The following is a 14,576-nucleotide window of genomic DNA, read 5'->3' on the forward strand; positions in this document are numbered from 1 at the left end:
ATGAATTCGTTTCATGAGAGACACGATACACTTGAGAGTGAAGACGAATACAAGAAAATAGTCACCGGGGTTAGTTATTTCCCTAGAACAATGGGCAAAAGAAATTCAACAGGAAAAGCATTAAGTCCTCTGTTTACATGACCTCAACGATTTAGATTAGCACACTGCGAGTAGAGTACATCTTCACCGCCACTTTTTGATTTACTCGTGGAGGCATTGTATGTGAGCCGTTTTATCCTTATTTTACCCCCTCTTTTTCCCCATTAAAGCTCTTCTTCTTTCCACCCTCACCTACATTATATCTCTTTCGTGCAAGCTTAATTTGGAAGAAAATCGCCCACTAGATCATGCAATGTTATCAAGCGGGTACTTTCCTGTATGTTATAACTCTTTTATTTTGATAAGTACTTACGGTTCACATATTACAGATTTTTTTTCCCGTAAAGAAGTCCATTTTCCTAAGTTGAAGGTCTACCTAGAAATTATAGAGATTGAGAGGGGTTCTTGATCGTGCGAGACAAATTGGCATCTTTTATCATAAAAAATATCCATTTTCCTAAAAGTGTGAGACATGTTGGCAACCTGGTATCTTTTATCATAAAAATTATCCAAATGATTATTTGGTAAATTTAGCTTCTTCGGCGAGTTGAAGCTAAAATGGGTAGAAAGTCAACCATTTCATTGATTAAAATTAACTCGCTAGGATACTGAGTTAATGCATCCAACTTTATATTGCTTTTATGTCCTAACATATATGCACCCTCCTAAGCCTATCACTTCCTTTCTCCAAACGCAAGTGTGAGACATGTTGGCATTTTACTCACACACATGTTCACATATCACACCCAGTCATCTTTTTTCGCGTATTGTTGATGGGCCTCACGTAGCCATGAGCTCGCGGATACCCTCCCCATTCAAGAACTGTCACCTTCAACTAGTTTTTCCTCCTGGCCTCCTCCATCCCCGGGTCGCTCCCTTGCATCGGACGCCTCTTTCTTTCCCACGCCCGAAACTCTAATCGTGCCATTTAAGAGGATCGGACTCTGAACGTTAGGTGAATCTAGGAAAGAATGTTTAATTACCCACAAATTCAATGTATCATCCTTATAACAAAAATTGAGAAGGCAGAACTAACCGATCACTACATGTGAGCAGAAGACTGGACACAATAGCTGATAGTCAGCACTAAGGATCGAATCGTATATCCAAAAATAGAGTTAGTCATAATCTAACCAGCTCAACGAGCTGTGTGTTGGCTTTGTGCAATCCCTTGATGGATTTGCCTGACGTAGCCGTTCCATGATCAATTGAAATCTCCCTTCTTCCCCTCCCCCACTACACACACACAAAAGACAGTCAATTCCAATAATCATTTTTAATGGTGTGGAAGGGAATAAAATAAAGAGAAAGAGCAAATTTATACCTGAAAGTGAAATGAGAAAACAAAGCCTTCAGATTTCCACCCTGCTGAACCGCACCGGTCAACAACTTTCAACGGTCGGGCCGTCGCGTTCTCGTCATCAACGCCGTCACATTCCCACGCACCTATCTACCCGGTCCTGGCCTCACTCCCTCCCTCCCGTCCGGTCTCCACCGTTAACAACCTCATACCACTCACCGATAATAGGTCCCCACATCATCTAAGTCCCACCAGTCATAAGGTAGAGTCTTTTGAGCTGGAGTCGCACAGAAAGCTACGGCGAAAATTTTAACTCGCGGTAGTACTAGAGCACCGCCGCTGCGCCGCGGCAGTGTTCGCTTCTCTGATTCTCTCTCCCCTCTTGCTCGCGCACAAGCACACGCATCCGCATCCATTCCCATCCCTCTCCCCGCTAGCTGCCAAAGCCGAAGCCGAAGGGGAGCGAAGCGGGCGCCCTATCGCCGAGAGCTCGCGTCCGAGGAGACCTCGCCCGTTCGTTTCACCGCGTGCAATGGCGGTGGAGCCGGGAGGGGGAGCGGGAGCGGCGCGGTGACCAGATCTGCTCAGTGATGGGGAAGGGCCCCGGGGACTCGCCGTACTCGGCTGGGGGAGGAGGAGGAGTCGGGGATGGCTCACTCGAGGTGCCGGGGGAAGGGGCGCGAGGGCGGCTCCGGTGGTGGCGATGCGCGGTGGCTGTGCTGCTCGGCGCCGCCGTGATGCTGTCGGCGATGTTCTGGCTTCCGCCGTTCGCGCGGCGGAGGGAGGGGCTGCGAGAGGACCGCTGGTGCGGAGGTGAGTGCCGGGGAATGCAGGTCGCTCGCGCCTTGCTTATCTTTCCGTCTGGCTACCAACTGAAATCGTGCTCGCGTTTGGTGAAATCGTAACAATAGGGCCAATTGGTCTGTTTAATGCGGGATGCAGGTTGCCTACTGTAGCGCTGCATGCTCAATTGGGGATTTCCTGCCTTCTGATTGTAGTGGTACCTAGGCTCGGTGAATTTGAGCTTTGGGAGGGCTGAACTTGTGATAGAGCGTCCTTTGGTTTGCAGCTCTGTATACTCTGGGGGTGTGCTCCCGATCTGTAGTAATCACGTGCTTCGTGCGGATTGAACTTTTTTGGTGTTCCTTAGGAGGGGTTTATTATGAGTAGGATTTAGTAACTGTGTGTGGGTATTTAGCAGGTCTCGTCTTTGCTTTGAATCAATTAGGTGGTTTTGGGTGTAGTGATGGAATATTAACTAACTGCTGTTATTTTACATCATCGCTACTTGATGAACATGGACTTAGGCTTTGTGACAAAAAAGCTTATTGTTCATCCATCATCACAAATTCTGGTGCAATGACCATACATTCAGTTCCCATTAATACTGAGTTCATGACTACCATTGTGATGAATCTTCTCTGTTAACACCATAAGAGTCACCGATATGTCAATAATGATAATTGGAAAATCTGAGGGGAAGCACTTCTCCTTTACATAATTTGAAGTTGATCATGCTATCGTTGCTTCACCAATACTCCCTCGTTACATACATCTTGCTCTCGTGCAATGGGAAACTTTCCAATTTCTTATGTGTCTGTTTTCTACAGCTCATGTGGTTTTAAGCTTTAGGCTGCAAAGGATGCTTTCTGAGCTTAATGAAAACAAAGCAAAACTCGAGTATGATATTTTTGAAGAGATAGGCATCGGCAATTCCACGGTATGTTCTGCTTTCACTTATTTATCAATAACGATTGTCCACGCATTAATTTGCATGTTGTTTCTTCTGCTACTCCAGGTGTCTGTAATTTCGTTTGATCCAATTGCTGAATCAAACTGGACTACTGTGATTTTCGGAATTTGGGCCTACCCAAGTACATCCACCATATCACCGACAGTGTTGAGCATCCTGCGGTCGTCTCTAGTTTCTTTGGTTATACAGCAGTCCACTCTCCATTTGACACCCTCACTATTTGGGAATTCATCTTCTTTTGAGATCTTGAGGTTTCCTGGTGGCATAACAATTATACCTCCACAAAATGCTTTTGTCCCTCAGAAACCTGATGGCTTATTTAATTTCTCGTTGAACTTTCCCATCAATGTTGTACAAGACAAAGTAGGAGAACTGAAGGTCCAGATGAAATCTGGGTTATTTCTTAACAATCTTGAGGTGTGTGCTTCTTACCTATTAATTAATTTGTGTATATAGATTAAACTAGCATTTGCCGTGCACCATCTTCAGTATCGTGTATAGACATTTTCATTAAAACCAACTTGGGTGGCTTGGCCAATGCAAATCGGTATTATTTGTCGAGAAACATTTTGAACTACTCCCTCTGTGGCTCCGTTCCATAATTCTTGTCGCTGTTTTAGTTCAATTTTGTACTAAAACAGCGACAAGAATTATGGGACAGAGGGAGTATATTCCTTATACAGTTCCGGTGTTTATGGTGCAGAAAGAAGAACCGATACTTGAGTCGTTGTCATGACTCAAGACGACAGCAATTCAAATGTTCCATAAATTAAAGATCATTAATTTGTATTTGCTAGCCACTATTGCCATTCAAGTTGTTGAAAAGATAAATTCTCACTGACCATACAGATTGTAAGAAGACCTCATCATCCATTTTCTGTCACCGGTTATATACGGCTACTGCTTACGTAATAAGTCAAGTACTCCCTCCGTTTCAAATTCATGCCAATCTTTATGGAACGGAGGGAGTAGCTTTAATGCTTGATGAAAGACATGTTTCTTCTCTGTTGATTTTGATGCTAGTAAGTACAAATTTCGAACTCTGCTCTATCTGCTGATGCAATTCTTAAGAGCAGAAAGTATATAATATGCTGCAACTCTTTACATGCTGAGCTTACAAATATGTTTTGGGCAAACATATTTGTACCTTTGTGTTGTGCCATGAATAAGTTATATTTTTTGGAAATTATTTATCCGTCTTTTTCTTTGCAGGGAGAAAATATATATCCTATGTGTAACCCTTCTTTCTGAATGCAGATCCTATATGTTACGTTGACAAATCTTGATGGTTCAACAGTTGCCCCTCCTACAGTTGTTCAAACATCTGTTCTTCTTGCTGTTGGGGCAGTTAATAAACCACCATCGTCGCAAAGATTGAAACAGTTGGCTCAAACATTAAGAAATTCTTCTTCTGGAAACTTGGGTCTGAATCACAAGCTATTTGGCAGAGTGAAACAGATTAGTCTGTCCTCTTACCTTCAGCATTCACTGAACAATGCAGGTCATGCTCATTCCCCAAGCCCAGCTCCACAACCTTATAATCAGCCGCATTCAACCTATAAGGACAACAATCATAACCACCAGCATCATCACCACAGTCACCACCACCACCACCACCATGATTTTGGCTACCAGGGTCTGCAGCATTTGACCCCTACTCCTGCTCCTACACACAGCACACCAACTACTGTGAGTTGTGATTCCAGCTGTGCACACAAGAAATCACGCAACAATGCAGAGCACCACTCAGCTCCAGTGCGATCTATTGCACCCGTAGCTTCTCCAAGTAGTTATGAAGCTTCAGGTCCATATTTGGACCCATCGTCATTTCATCCGAAGATTCCATCATCACCACTTCCCGCTGTGGTTTTTCATGCGATGGCACCAAGTGAGAGCGTGGAAACCTCCAAGACTGACAACAAGTTTTCATCAATATCACCTGCACCATCTACCTGTGAGTTATTTTTTCTTACTGATTCATGATGATATATCTGTAATTCTATAGTGTTTATACATCTCATAAGGCAAATCATGTGATTGGATGCACTTTTCTAATAGATGACTATAAGTTCATAGCAAGGAGTGCTACAACATTGATATGAATATTGTTATTATTTGCCTAGCGAGTTCGTGTGTAGCTAACAAACATTAGTTACATTGTGCACCTGATTGACTTACTATGTTGTGATTCTCTGATATTGCGCTATATCTCAGAAAGGGTAGTTGACCAAATCAGAATTTAAAGTTCACATGTACATAATTTCTCATACGAGTTACAGCTATTTTCCCCTAATTAAAGTTAAATATCATTTGATCAAATGTTACAGACCTTTAAGTCTTTAGCTACTATGTAATATACATGTGTATTGTGTTTTCACTTCTCACTAGATATTTGTAGTCCATCAAATTTTAAAACCGGCAAGTTCCAACAAAAATGAAAACTATAGGCTCTGTAGGTGTATGTAACATGCCAGTTGGCCCAAAATGCTATGCCTGGAGAGTGGGAGTGCAACTATATTTGTCAGTACTGAGCACTGTAGTTAGAATTTACCAACCGAGATTGTCAAAGCATAAATTGGAAACAACCAGAATTAGGAGACATGTATTGATGTATAGATATTTGATTTGGTATCATCGAGTTTCCCGAGGTGCATAAGAATCACAGGCAACAGCTATTCGTGTATCTTGTTCTTAATAGAACCTTGGAGAACAGGTGAGCTTGATACAAAAATGAAGAGCTGCACTTCAAGATTTTTTTTTTGTCACTTCGGATTGTTTTGGATCATTAGAACTCGGAGATTGGCTGGTAGGTGATGTACATGAAAGTACTGAACTATTCAGTACTAGCTAAAGTCCAGGGTTACAAGCTTGAGGTAGTGTTTTTCCAACATGATACTGAAACCACACCACAAACCACACCCCACCTTGAAAATTGATGTGTAGCAGTACTAACTAAGCTCGGTGGTAGAATTTTTCACTACTCGACACCTGGTTTGTCCGTTTAAATATTCAAGAAATTTCAATATCCAAGCATTACATGGAAAACGGTGTAAGGAGCTTAGGATGGGTCTTAAACTTAAATTTCTAAAAGTGCTTGCTGATTAGAAGGAGACTATCTTTCCTAAAATACAATAAAGTACCATGATCATCCTATCCACAAAATGATGATCCTAAGAAGGATTCTTGTCTCGTCTCCAAGATGACTGGCCGGTTCCTGTTTGCTAGTAAAGCATGTTCCTAGAATGCAAAAACTTCATGCCATAAGACCCAGAATAACAAAACGAACATACTTGCCTTATTTACACTACGACTTTTATCAAATCATATCCTCATGTTTACTATCTTCAGTTACTTGAGGGGCCTCTCTTGGACGACAAATATTTACCTCAAAATCTGAAGGTGAAATGTATACAGTGAACTTATTCAAGTTCTGTCTATCTTTCCTGACAAAGGAAGAATGAACATATCCAAACCTTTTGCTTTTAGATGACTTTTTGTCCATGTAATTTGATGCCCTTTCCATCTCCATTTTTCCTTTTCTTTTTTTCGTGGCAAATTTCTTACCCATTTGCGATTATATGGTGCAGCATCGGCATACAGGCTATTGTTCCACTGGTGTGACGTCGCATTGCTTCTATACCTGTCACTGCAACTACTATAGAGTTGGAATGTTTCTCACTGCAGAAGCTTGGATCACCATTTTGCAAAGAGCCTGGGTATCAAAAGTTTATTGATAGTCCTGTGGTGATTCCTTGTGTAAATACATGTATAATGTAGCAAGGGGGTGTATCTGCGGTCAAAGCTGTAGTGATGGCAGGCCTAAGTTCACTTACTTCCCTGAGTTGCTTTGTACGTACAATCACACGCATATCAAATAAAGAATGCAGTTTTTTTAAGGTCTTAGTGGGCAAGATTGTAGATGTAAATGTGAGAGTAGATGGACTTAGTGGGCGAGACTGTAGATAAGTCTTAGAATTGTAGATATAAATTTGACAGTAGATGGACTTATTCTACTCCCGCCGGCCCATATTACTTGTCTCTAATTTTCCCAAATATGGATGTATCTATGTTTAAAAAGCGCCTAGATACATGTAATATTTCGACAAGTATATGAGTCAGAGGGAGTAAAACATTAAGAAACAGGGATGCTCTGCATATTCTTTTTGTTAATGACAGAACACCTGATAACATATGAAGCATTGAGGACGCAGTTTTGAGTAGATTCATCTGGGAGCAGAACTGAAACCTGGAGGTCATCACAACAGCAAGGAACAATATGGTCACTATTTCTCTGATGCTGAAATTTCTCACCTTTATTTTTTTGAAGAATGCAGAAAGAAGGGTCGTAAATGGTATGCTGTGTACTTTGGTATGTTATCATTCACGTCCCTAACTTGCCTGTATCACTCACCAGTCATGTTTTATGTTTCTCTAATTCACACTGATTACGATCATACATTTGATCGAAGTGTGTAACTATCATTGTATACGTTTCCAATCCTATGGTGCTTTCTGTGAAAAAGCTGCCTTCCAATGTTGAAATTTATTGACACATAAATGATTTGCTTAAGAGACCCTTCAAACAGAAGTAGAAGACTGACAGAAGAAAATTGTATGAAACTCTTGAAGTGCATATTGAATTCCTCAGAAGCTGCTAGAATCATGGCAAGTTCTAAATCCTCATGATAGTGTGTCTGGAAGTTTTTGGTGCCTCTATGCTTGAATCTGCATTTCTATGCTGCAGGTAATCAATCGGTTTCTTTCCCTTGTTGGTTCCTCCCAGTAGTTTTGATGCCCTGTTAATGCGGGTTATCGTTCCACTTCAGGTAAAACTTTGATCACATCATAGACTAATCACTCTAGACAAGTCAAGCAAACATATACATGGGCTATTGTAGATTAATGCCTTTTAGACAGAATAAAGTAAGCAAACATGCACAATGCCTTTTTCTTAGATTCCATGTGGTGAGTAAACTGACAATCGGTTGAAATTTACCCCAAAAGAATTTATTTTGCCTGAGATGTGTGCTATCTCGTATTTATTGGATGTGCTTGCCATGATGATGAGGATCCTATTATAGTTGACAAAGGCATCAAAGCAACTGACAAGGACTTCTGTTAGACTGGGAGGTCATTTCCAGGTAAGAAGGAAGGTGCGGAAGAAAATGCAGCGAACTTCTCTAGAGGTCCATTTCAATGGTAAGCCATCATAGCAAAACTGGAATAACAATGACATTTGCTAACAAATAGAAGAAATGTGAATCCTCAATGTCGGCTATGCAAATATTTATTCAGAAATAAAAATTGAAAGCAGTGAATTCTTCTTATTATCTCTTGAAATGACCACAGATCTTTTTTGTTGACCGACAAGAGATCCTTTAGCATGTCAGCATAATCTAACTGCTGCTATTTTGGCTAACTGAAATCTTCCACAACGCTCATTGTTGGTGGGCGCTGTTGCTTCTCTGACTTGGTTAATTCTTTCAAGACCAATACAGCTTTTCTTGTTGCCAGTTCATATCATTCAAGTTGTTAGGATATGAATTGGACATTATTTCCAGCTGAAAACGATGCGTACCCACCAGCTCAAGGTGACCGACATCAAGCAGATCCAGTGATTTGAGTGTCTCTGCAAGAGCCACGAGACATGGATGAACTTTCGGGTGCCAAAATAGTGTAAAGCCCCCAGCATTGGGCCCCATACTGTGAGAGCAAGCAATTCTCTCTTCCTTTTTATGAGCGCAAGCAAACTCTTGAGCTCGCTTTGTTTACTTTAGGTTGTACTGAACGCCTATCAGTCTATTACACGTGCACTAGATACAATGCTACTTTCCCTTTTTGTTTTATGGGGGTATTTCTGGACCAGTTGATAACAAGGAAGTAAAAGAACTATAGCCGCCACGCCAGTATTTACCCCATTTGCCTGCACGCCTGCAGAAGTGCAGAGCTTTGCATAGTAGTAACTGAGATTATGAATTGTTAGGTACGAGTCACCGAGTTAGGTTTTCGGCCTGTAGCAGAAGATGAAGAGCAAACTAGACAGAACTGGTGGCCATTACAGTTTCTGGGTCCTAATGTCACTGCACACACACGCACTACATCTCAAGCTTCTGATCAGAGGTAACCCACCGCAGGCACATACCAAACTTTACTCCCACATGGCCAAATTGTATCCTGCAACGTCGTCGGGAGCACAAACTTGTTGCCCAAAATGGTCGCTGGATCCATAATTAAACAATTGATTAAAAAGAACACGCGCACGGCGCACACGCAAATGCACGGTGTGGCCCCCGCCTACCATTGAAATCATCGTTCCTTTTCCAATTTTCTGTAGCTCTTCATGGGTAGCCCGAGGCCAAGCACGCCTCCCAGAACTTGCGGTCCTCCTCCTGCCGCCTAGCCGCCGCCACCTCCGGATCGCTGTCGCCGTCGTCGTCGCTGCAGTCGTCGCCGGCGTGGACGTAACCCCTATACGCCACTGTCGTTGGTCTGCTCGTGTTGGGCGGCCAAAGGAAACGCCTCCTGCTGCTGGCGGTTTCCTGGCTTCTCCAGAAGGCGACGTCGCTCGCTTCCTCCTCCAGCTCTTGCAGCCCCGCGCTGTCTTGGCTAGTCCCGTCCACGCAGCTGCCGCACCCGTCGTCGTCGTCGTCGCTGTCGTCGATCGCGGCCGTGTCCGGGACGACGACCTCCGTGGGGCAGCACCACGACTCCGCCACGCTCTCCTTTCTTCCACGGTCCACGTCGGCGGCGGTGCGACACCTTGAGTAAGGCGGACGTGGCGGCGCAGCCACCGGCGGTGGCGACGGCCGTGGAGGAGCTAGGTGCGGCGGCCGCACGGTGGCCATCTGCTAGCTGAGGAGAAGGAGATGCTAGGGTAGCTACGGAGAGAGACGAGTCCAAGAACTGAGAGAGCTGAAGCTTTTCTCGTCTCGCATATAAATACTGGACTAAACTGGTGGATCTGTCGATTCTCACTGTTCGTTTCGCTTTCAGGTTTTCGCTAAGACTGCCTGATTGGGCGCACGAATCTCTGCACTGCTAACTGAGGTTTTTTTCCCTCTCCTACAACTTCAATGTATGCTGCGTGCAGTGATTACCTTTCGCGGGTCACGACGGTGGGGACAGACAGGACGACTGTCCTAATTGGTTAACTAAGCATTATCACATGGATGGATATCTTTATTCTAGACACACACGTATGGATATCTTTGTTAAATTTCAGAATGCTAGATGGAACCTTATAATGTATATCTGCATATGTCGAGCATGCACAGTAGCAATAATAACAATAACAACGACAATAGGAATGCTCATAGATGAGTGCGTGTGTGAATTGAATCCTTTTTCTCTCTTTCTTTTCTTTCCTCCTTTTTCTGCCACATCACACATTTACCATGTGCCTGCCGGCCTAATGATACCACGTACGTGCTTGCAAATAAAGCTAAGGTGATGCTTCACCGATGCTTCAGCTGAGTACTAGTCAATCAGTAAGCATTTGGAAAATGTGCACACGTGTGTAGATTTTTGTTAGCGTCGGAGGTGACAATTTCTTATACTGTACTCCGTACAAGAGTCTTTGTACTGGAAGCACTAATTAAGCAGCAAGCACTCGTGTAAATTAAAAACAAATCATAATGTTAGGGGTACTTTAGTTTGCAAAGACGACACATCATAAGTCCAATTAATGGTGGCCGTTGTGGTCCACATATGAATTGTTAGATGTATAATTAAGAATTAAGAACCTATAGTAGGTCGCTCCCATGACGCTACGACAAGTAGTGCCAGATCTGGTCGTGTACTCGTGTGCCTCCTTCCTTCCTTCCAGAAAGCGAGACTAAGCTTTGCTGCTTTGGCATGTGCGACTTCTAGAAGGCAGCCAGAAGGACGTTGTCTTTTGCCGCCCTCCGTCCCTTGGTCAGTTACGTGTAACTTGTGCTTCCCGTGGTTCCATCATTGTTCCCATTAATTCCATGTGCTTGCCTTGGCCAACTACCTGTCCAACAGTCCCAGTAAAGCATATATTTAGCGCCACAGCTAGTTAGCGGCCTGTTACTGGCTCAATTCAATTGATTGATTAGGATTCGATACAAGTAGCAGCAAGCAATTTGGGGGAGAAGAGAGCCGGGGCAGGGAGAGAGTTTGGACGACAAGTTCAGGTTCAACTTATTCGACAAGACAAAAGCAAGCAGAACACGATGCTTAAGTAGCTGGCTTCCTGCCGATGCCTCCGAGCTCCCAAGTCTGTGGATCGTATCGCTTGTTGGGCTTTGGTTCTCGCTTGGGTCGGCCAGGCTCGGGCCCATCATCTTCCCCAGTATCTTCTGAAGCAGAACTCGAACTGTTATCCTCTGCTTCAGGTTCGTCAAGGTTGATCGTAGGATCTTCGTGACATTTCCCCCACCTTGAGAACTGGCTTGACCCCAAGCCGGGGCATCTGGGTAGCGATGACAGAGCTCGTTGAGATTCTCCCATGTAGCAGTTGACGGGGGTTGGTTGCTCCACTGGATTAGGACCTGGGCAGTGACAGTAGTGCCACGGCGATAGAGGCAGCGATCTAGGACTGTGTCCGGTACTGGTTTAGTAGCCGAGCTATCATCAGGCACAGCTAGAAGTTCCTCAATTACGGGAGTTGCAGGAGGTGGTGCCTGACGGAGCCGAGAGGCATGGAGAACAGGGTGAATTGAGCTAGTTGGTGGCAGAGCAAGCTTGTACAATACCTCGCCAATTCGTTGAAGTATCTGGTAGGGGCCGTAGTACTTAAAAGCCAGCTTCTGATTCGCCCGCGTCACAACAGAACGCTGAATATAAGGCTGCAGCTTCATGAACACCCAATCGCCGACTGCAAATTGTCGCTCGGAGCGATGCTTGTCGGCCTGTGCTTTCATGCGCTGACAGGCTCGATGGAGGTGATAGCGTAGTGAGTCAGCCACAACTGCCCGTTCTTGCATCCAGGTATCAAGCTCAGGCACATCACAGTCAAAGTCCACAATGCCAAAGTGACGAGGCGTGTGTCCATACAGGGCCTCAAATGGAGACATTCCCAGAGTAGAATGATGCGAGGAATTGTACCAGAGTTCCGCCAATGCCAGCCAGTGACTCCATTTCTTGGGGCAGGTGTGGACGAAACAGCGGAGATAAGCTTCAAGGCATTGATTCACCTGCTCCGTTTGGCCGTCCGTTTGTGGGTGGTAAGCTGAGGACATGCGCAGCTGAGTGCCCGCCAAACGGAAGAGATCTTGCCAGAACGCACTGGTGAAAATGCGATCTCGGTCCGATATCAACGCCGTCGGCAGCCCATGCAATTTGTATACATTTGCAATATAAGCTTGGGCAACTTGGTATGCAGTGAAGGGATGGGACAGAGGTATGAAGTGGGCATACCTCGTAAATTTGTCGACAACGACGAGAATGCAGTTAAATCTTGTGGACTGCGGCAATCCTTCAACAAAGTCCAAAGAGATGACTTGCCAAGCTTGTTCAGGAACCGGCAATGGTTGAAGTAAGCCCGGGTAAGGCACATGGTCAGGTTTAGCCTGCGTGCAGACGGTGCACAAGGCCACGTAATCATGGATTGTTTGCTTCATGCCCGGCCAAGAGAATAGGCGGCGCATACGCTGGTACATGGCTTCTGCGTTGGAATGTCCACCCACGGCACTTGTATGCATGGCATCAAGCAGCACCTGATGAATGGCCAGTGAGGAGCCGGGCCATATCTTGCCACGGTAGCGTATGAGATCGTCCTGAACTTGATAGGAGGCATCACGATCTAGGGCAGTGCGATTCTTCAGAAGAATAGCTTGAGCTGCTTCGTCAGTCGCGTAGCTAGAGATAATGTCGTGTAACCAGGATGGCTTACAGATAGACAAAGCACAGAGTTTAGGAACTGTATTTTCCACTTGGCGAGACAGAGCGTCCGCGGCTCCGTTTTCAGTGCCCTTCTTGACACGAGTCTGTATTGGAGGCCAAGAAGCTTTGTCAGTGCTTTACGCTGCCATGGTGTGGTCAGCCGCTGCTCATCCAAATGTGTTAGACTGCGATGGTCCGTCCTAATCTGAAACTCTCCATTCTGTAGGTCTGGGCGCCAATGATCAACAGCAAGCAAGATGGCAAGAAATTCATTTTCATATCCTGATAATCCTTGATTTTTGGGGCCAAGTGCTTTGCTAAGAAATGCAATTGGATACTTTCGTTGCATAAGGACGGTGCCAATGCCCACGCCAGAGGCATCTGTTTCGACCACAAAAGGCTGAGAAAAATCCAGTAAGGCCAACACAGGTGCAGAAATCAAAGCTTCTTTCAGATGTTGGAATGCCGCCTCGGTATCCTCAGTCCAAACAAAAACTGTGTGTTTCTTCAGCAGCATTGTTAAGGGCTTGCTGATAAGACCGAAACCATGGACAAATTTTCGGTAATACCCCGCCAGACCAAGAAAACCACGTACCTCTTTAATATTGGATGGGCGAGGCCACTTGCGCACAGCTGAAATATTCTTCTCGTCAGTGGATACCCCGGCTGCACTGATCACATGACCCAGGTACGTGAGCGAGCGCTGCGCAAACCTGCACTTGGACAACTTTACTTTCAGGTGGTGCTGCCTGAGGATCTCAAGCACTTGGTGCAAAAGTTGTTGATGAGTTTCGAGTGTCTTGCTGTACACCAGGATATCATCGATGAACATTAAGACGCCCCGACGAAGCAAAGGCGCCAGAATTGTATTCATAGTATTTTGGAACGTGGCGGGGGCGCTAGTTAAGCCATAGGCCATGACACGCCATTCATAATGACCGTGATGAGTTTTGAACGCCGTTTTGGCTTCGTCCTCAGGCTTCATCCTGATTTGATGGTACCCGGCACGGAGATCTAAGCTAGTGAACCAAGTAGAGCCAGCAAGTTCATCAAGCAATTCATCGATGATGGGCATTGGGTAGCGATTCTTCACTGTGATGGCATTCAAGTGGCGGTAATTGACACAAAAGCGCCATGTGCCGTCTTTCTTCTGCATCAGCAAAACAAGAGATGCAAACGGGCTGATGCTCTGCCGGATGACCCCATGTTGTAGCATTTCCTTGATTTGATGCTCAATTTCATCCTTCTGCACCGGGGTATAGCGGTAAGGACGCAAATTCACAGGTTGCGCCCCCGGAATCAACGGACTCTTATGATCAAATGGCCGGGACGGCGGCAATCCTGATGGCTCTTGGAACAGGGTACTAAACTGAGCTAATACCTCTGTGATTGCTGATGGAATTGGTGTCTCTTGTTCTGTAGACGGCTCGTCCTCAAGAGCACAGATATGAACCATGTGTTGCACCGCGTCAGTTGACACCAGGCGCTAAAGTTGAGGTGCCGAAAGAGCCTTGCAAGGAGCTATCGTTGAGCGCACACCTTGTAAGTGGACACGCTGGCCCTTGTATTGAAACGAGA

At 44.9% G+C, this 14,576-nt stretch overlaps 2 protein-coding genes across 2 annotated transcripts; one reads left to right on the forward strand and one right to left on the reverse strand.

The window, feature by feature from the left end:
• Positions 1 to 1,792: 1,792 nt before the first annotated feature.
• LOC100826938 lies at positions 1,793 to 7,048 on the forward strand. The gene is made up of 5 exons (XM_010230321.3): positions 1,793 to 2,212; positions 3,010 to 3,119; positions 3,198 to 3,569; positions 4,410 to 5,106; positions 6,740 to 7,048. Exons 1-5 carry the CDS (start codon positions 1,990 to 1,992, stop codon positions 6,811 to 6,813), a joined length of 1,476 nt encoding a protein of 491 aa, XP_010228623.1. The 5' UTR covers positions 1,793 to 1,989; the 3' UTR covers positions 6,814 to 7,048.
• A 2,052-nt stretch (positions 7,049 to 9,100) lies between these two features.
• Positions 9,101 to 10,081, reverse strand: LOC104581778. The gene has a single exon (XM_010230322.3). It carries the CDS (start codon positions 9,995 to 9,997, stop codon positions 9,491 to 9,493), a length of 507 nt encoding a protein of 168 aa, XP_010228624.1. The 5' UTR covers positions 9,998 to 10,081; the 3' UTR covers positions 9,101 to 9,490.
• Positions 10,082 to 14,576: the final 4,495 nt, after the last annotated feature.

The sequence above is a fragment of the Brachypodium distachyon genome, chromosome 1, assembly GCF_000005505.3.
Source record: "Brachypodium distachyon strain Bd21 chromosome 1, Brachypodium_distachyon_v3.0, whole genome shotgun sequence".
Classification (NCBI taxonomy): domain Eukaryota; kingdom Viridiplantae; phylum Streptophyta; class Magnoliopsida; order Poales; family Poaceae; genus Brachypodium; species Brachypodium distachyon.

Excerpts from the sequence above, each read along its gene's own strand:
- LOC100826938 (XM_010230321.3), top strand. The coding sequence starts at position 1,990 with ATGGGGAAGGGCCCCGGGGACTCGCCGTACTCGGCTGGGGGAGGAGGA. Across the intron at positions 3,570-4,409 it reads TATTTCTTAACAATCTTGAG|ATCCTATATGTTACGTTGAC; the intron begins GTGTGTGCTTCT and ends TTCTGAATGCAG. Across the intron at positions 5,107-6,739 it reads ATCACCTGCACCATCTACCT|CATCGGCATACAGGCTATTG; the intron begins GTGAGTTATTTT and ends TATATGGTGCAG.
- LOC104581778 (XM_010230322.3), bottom strand. The coding sequence starts at position 9,997 with ATGGCCACCGTGCGGCCGCCGCACCTAGCTCCTCCACGGCCGTCGCCA.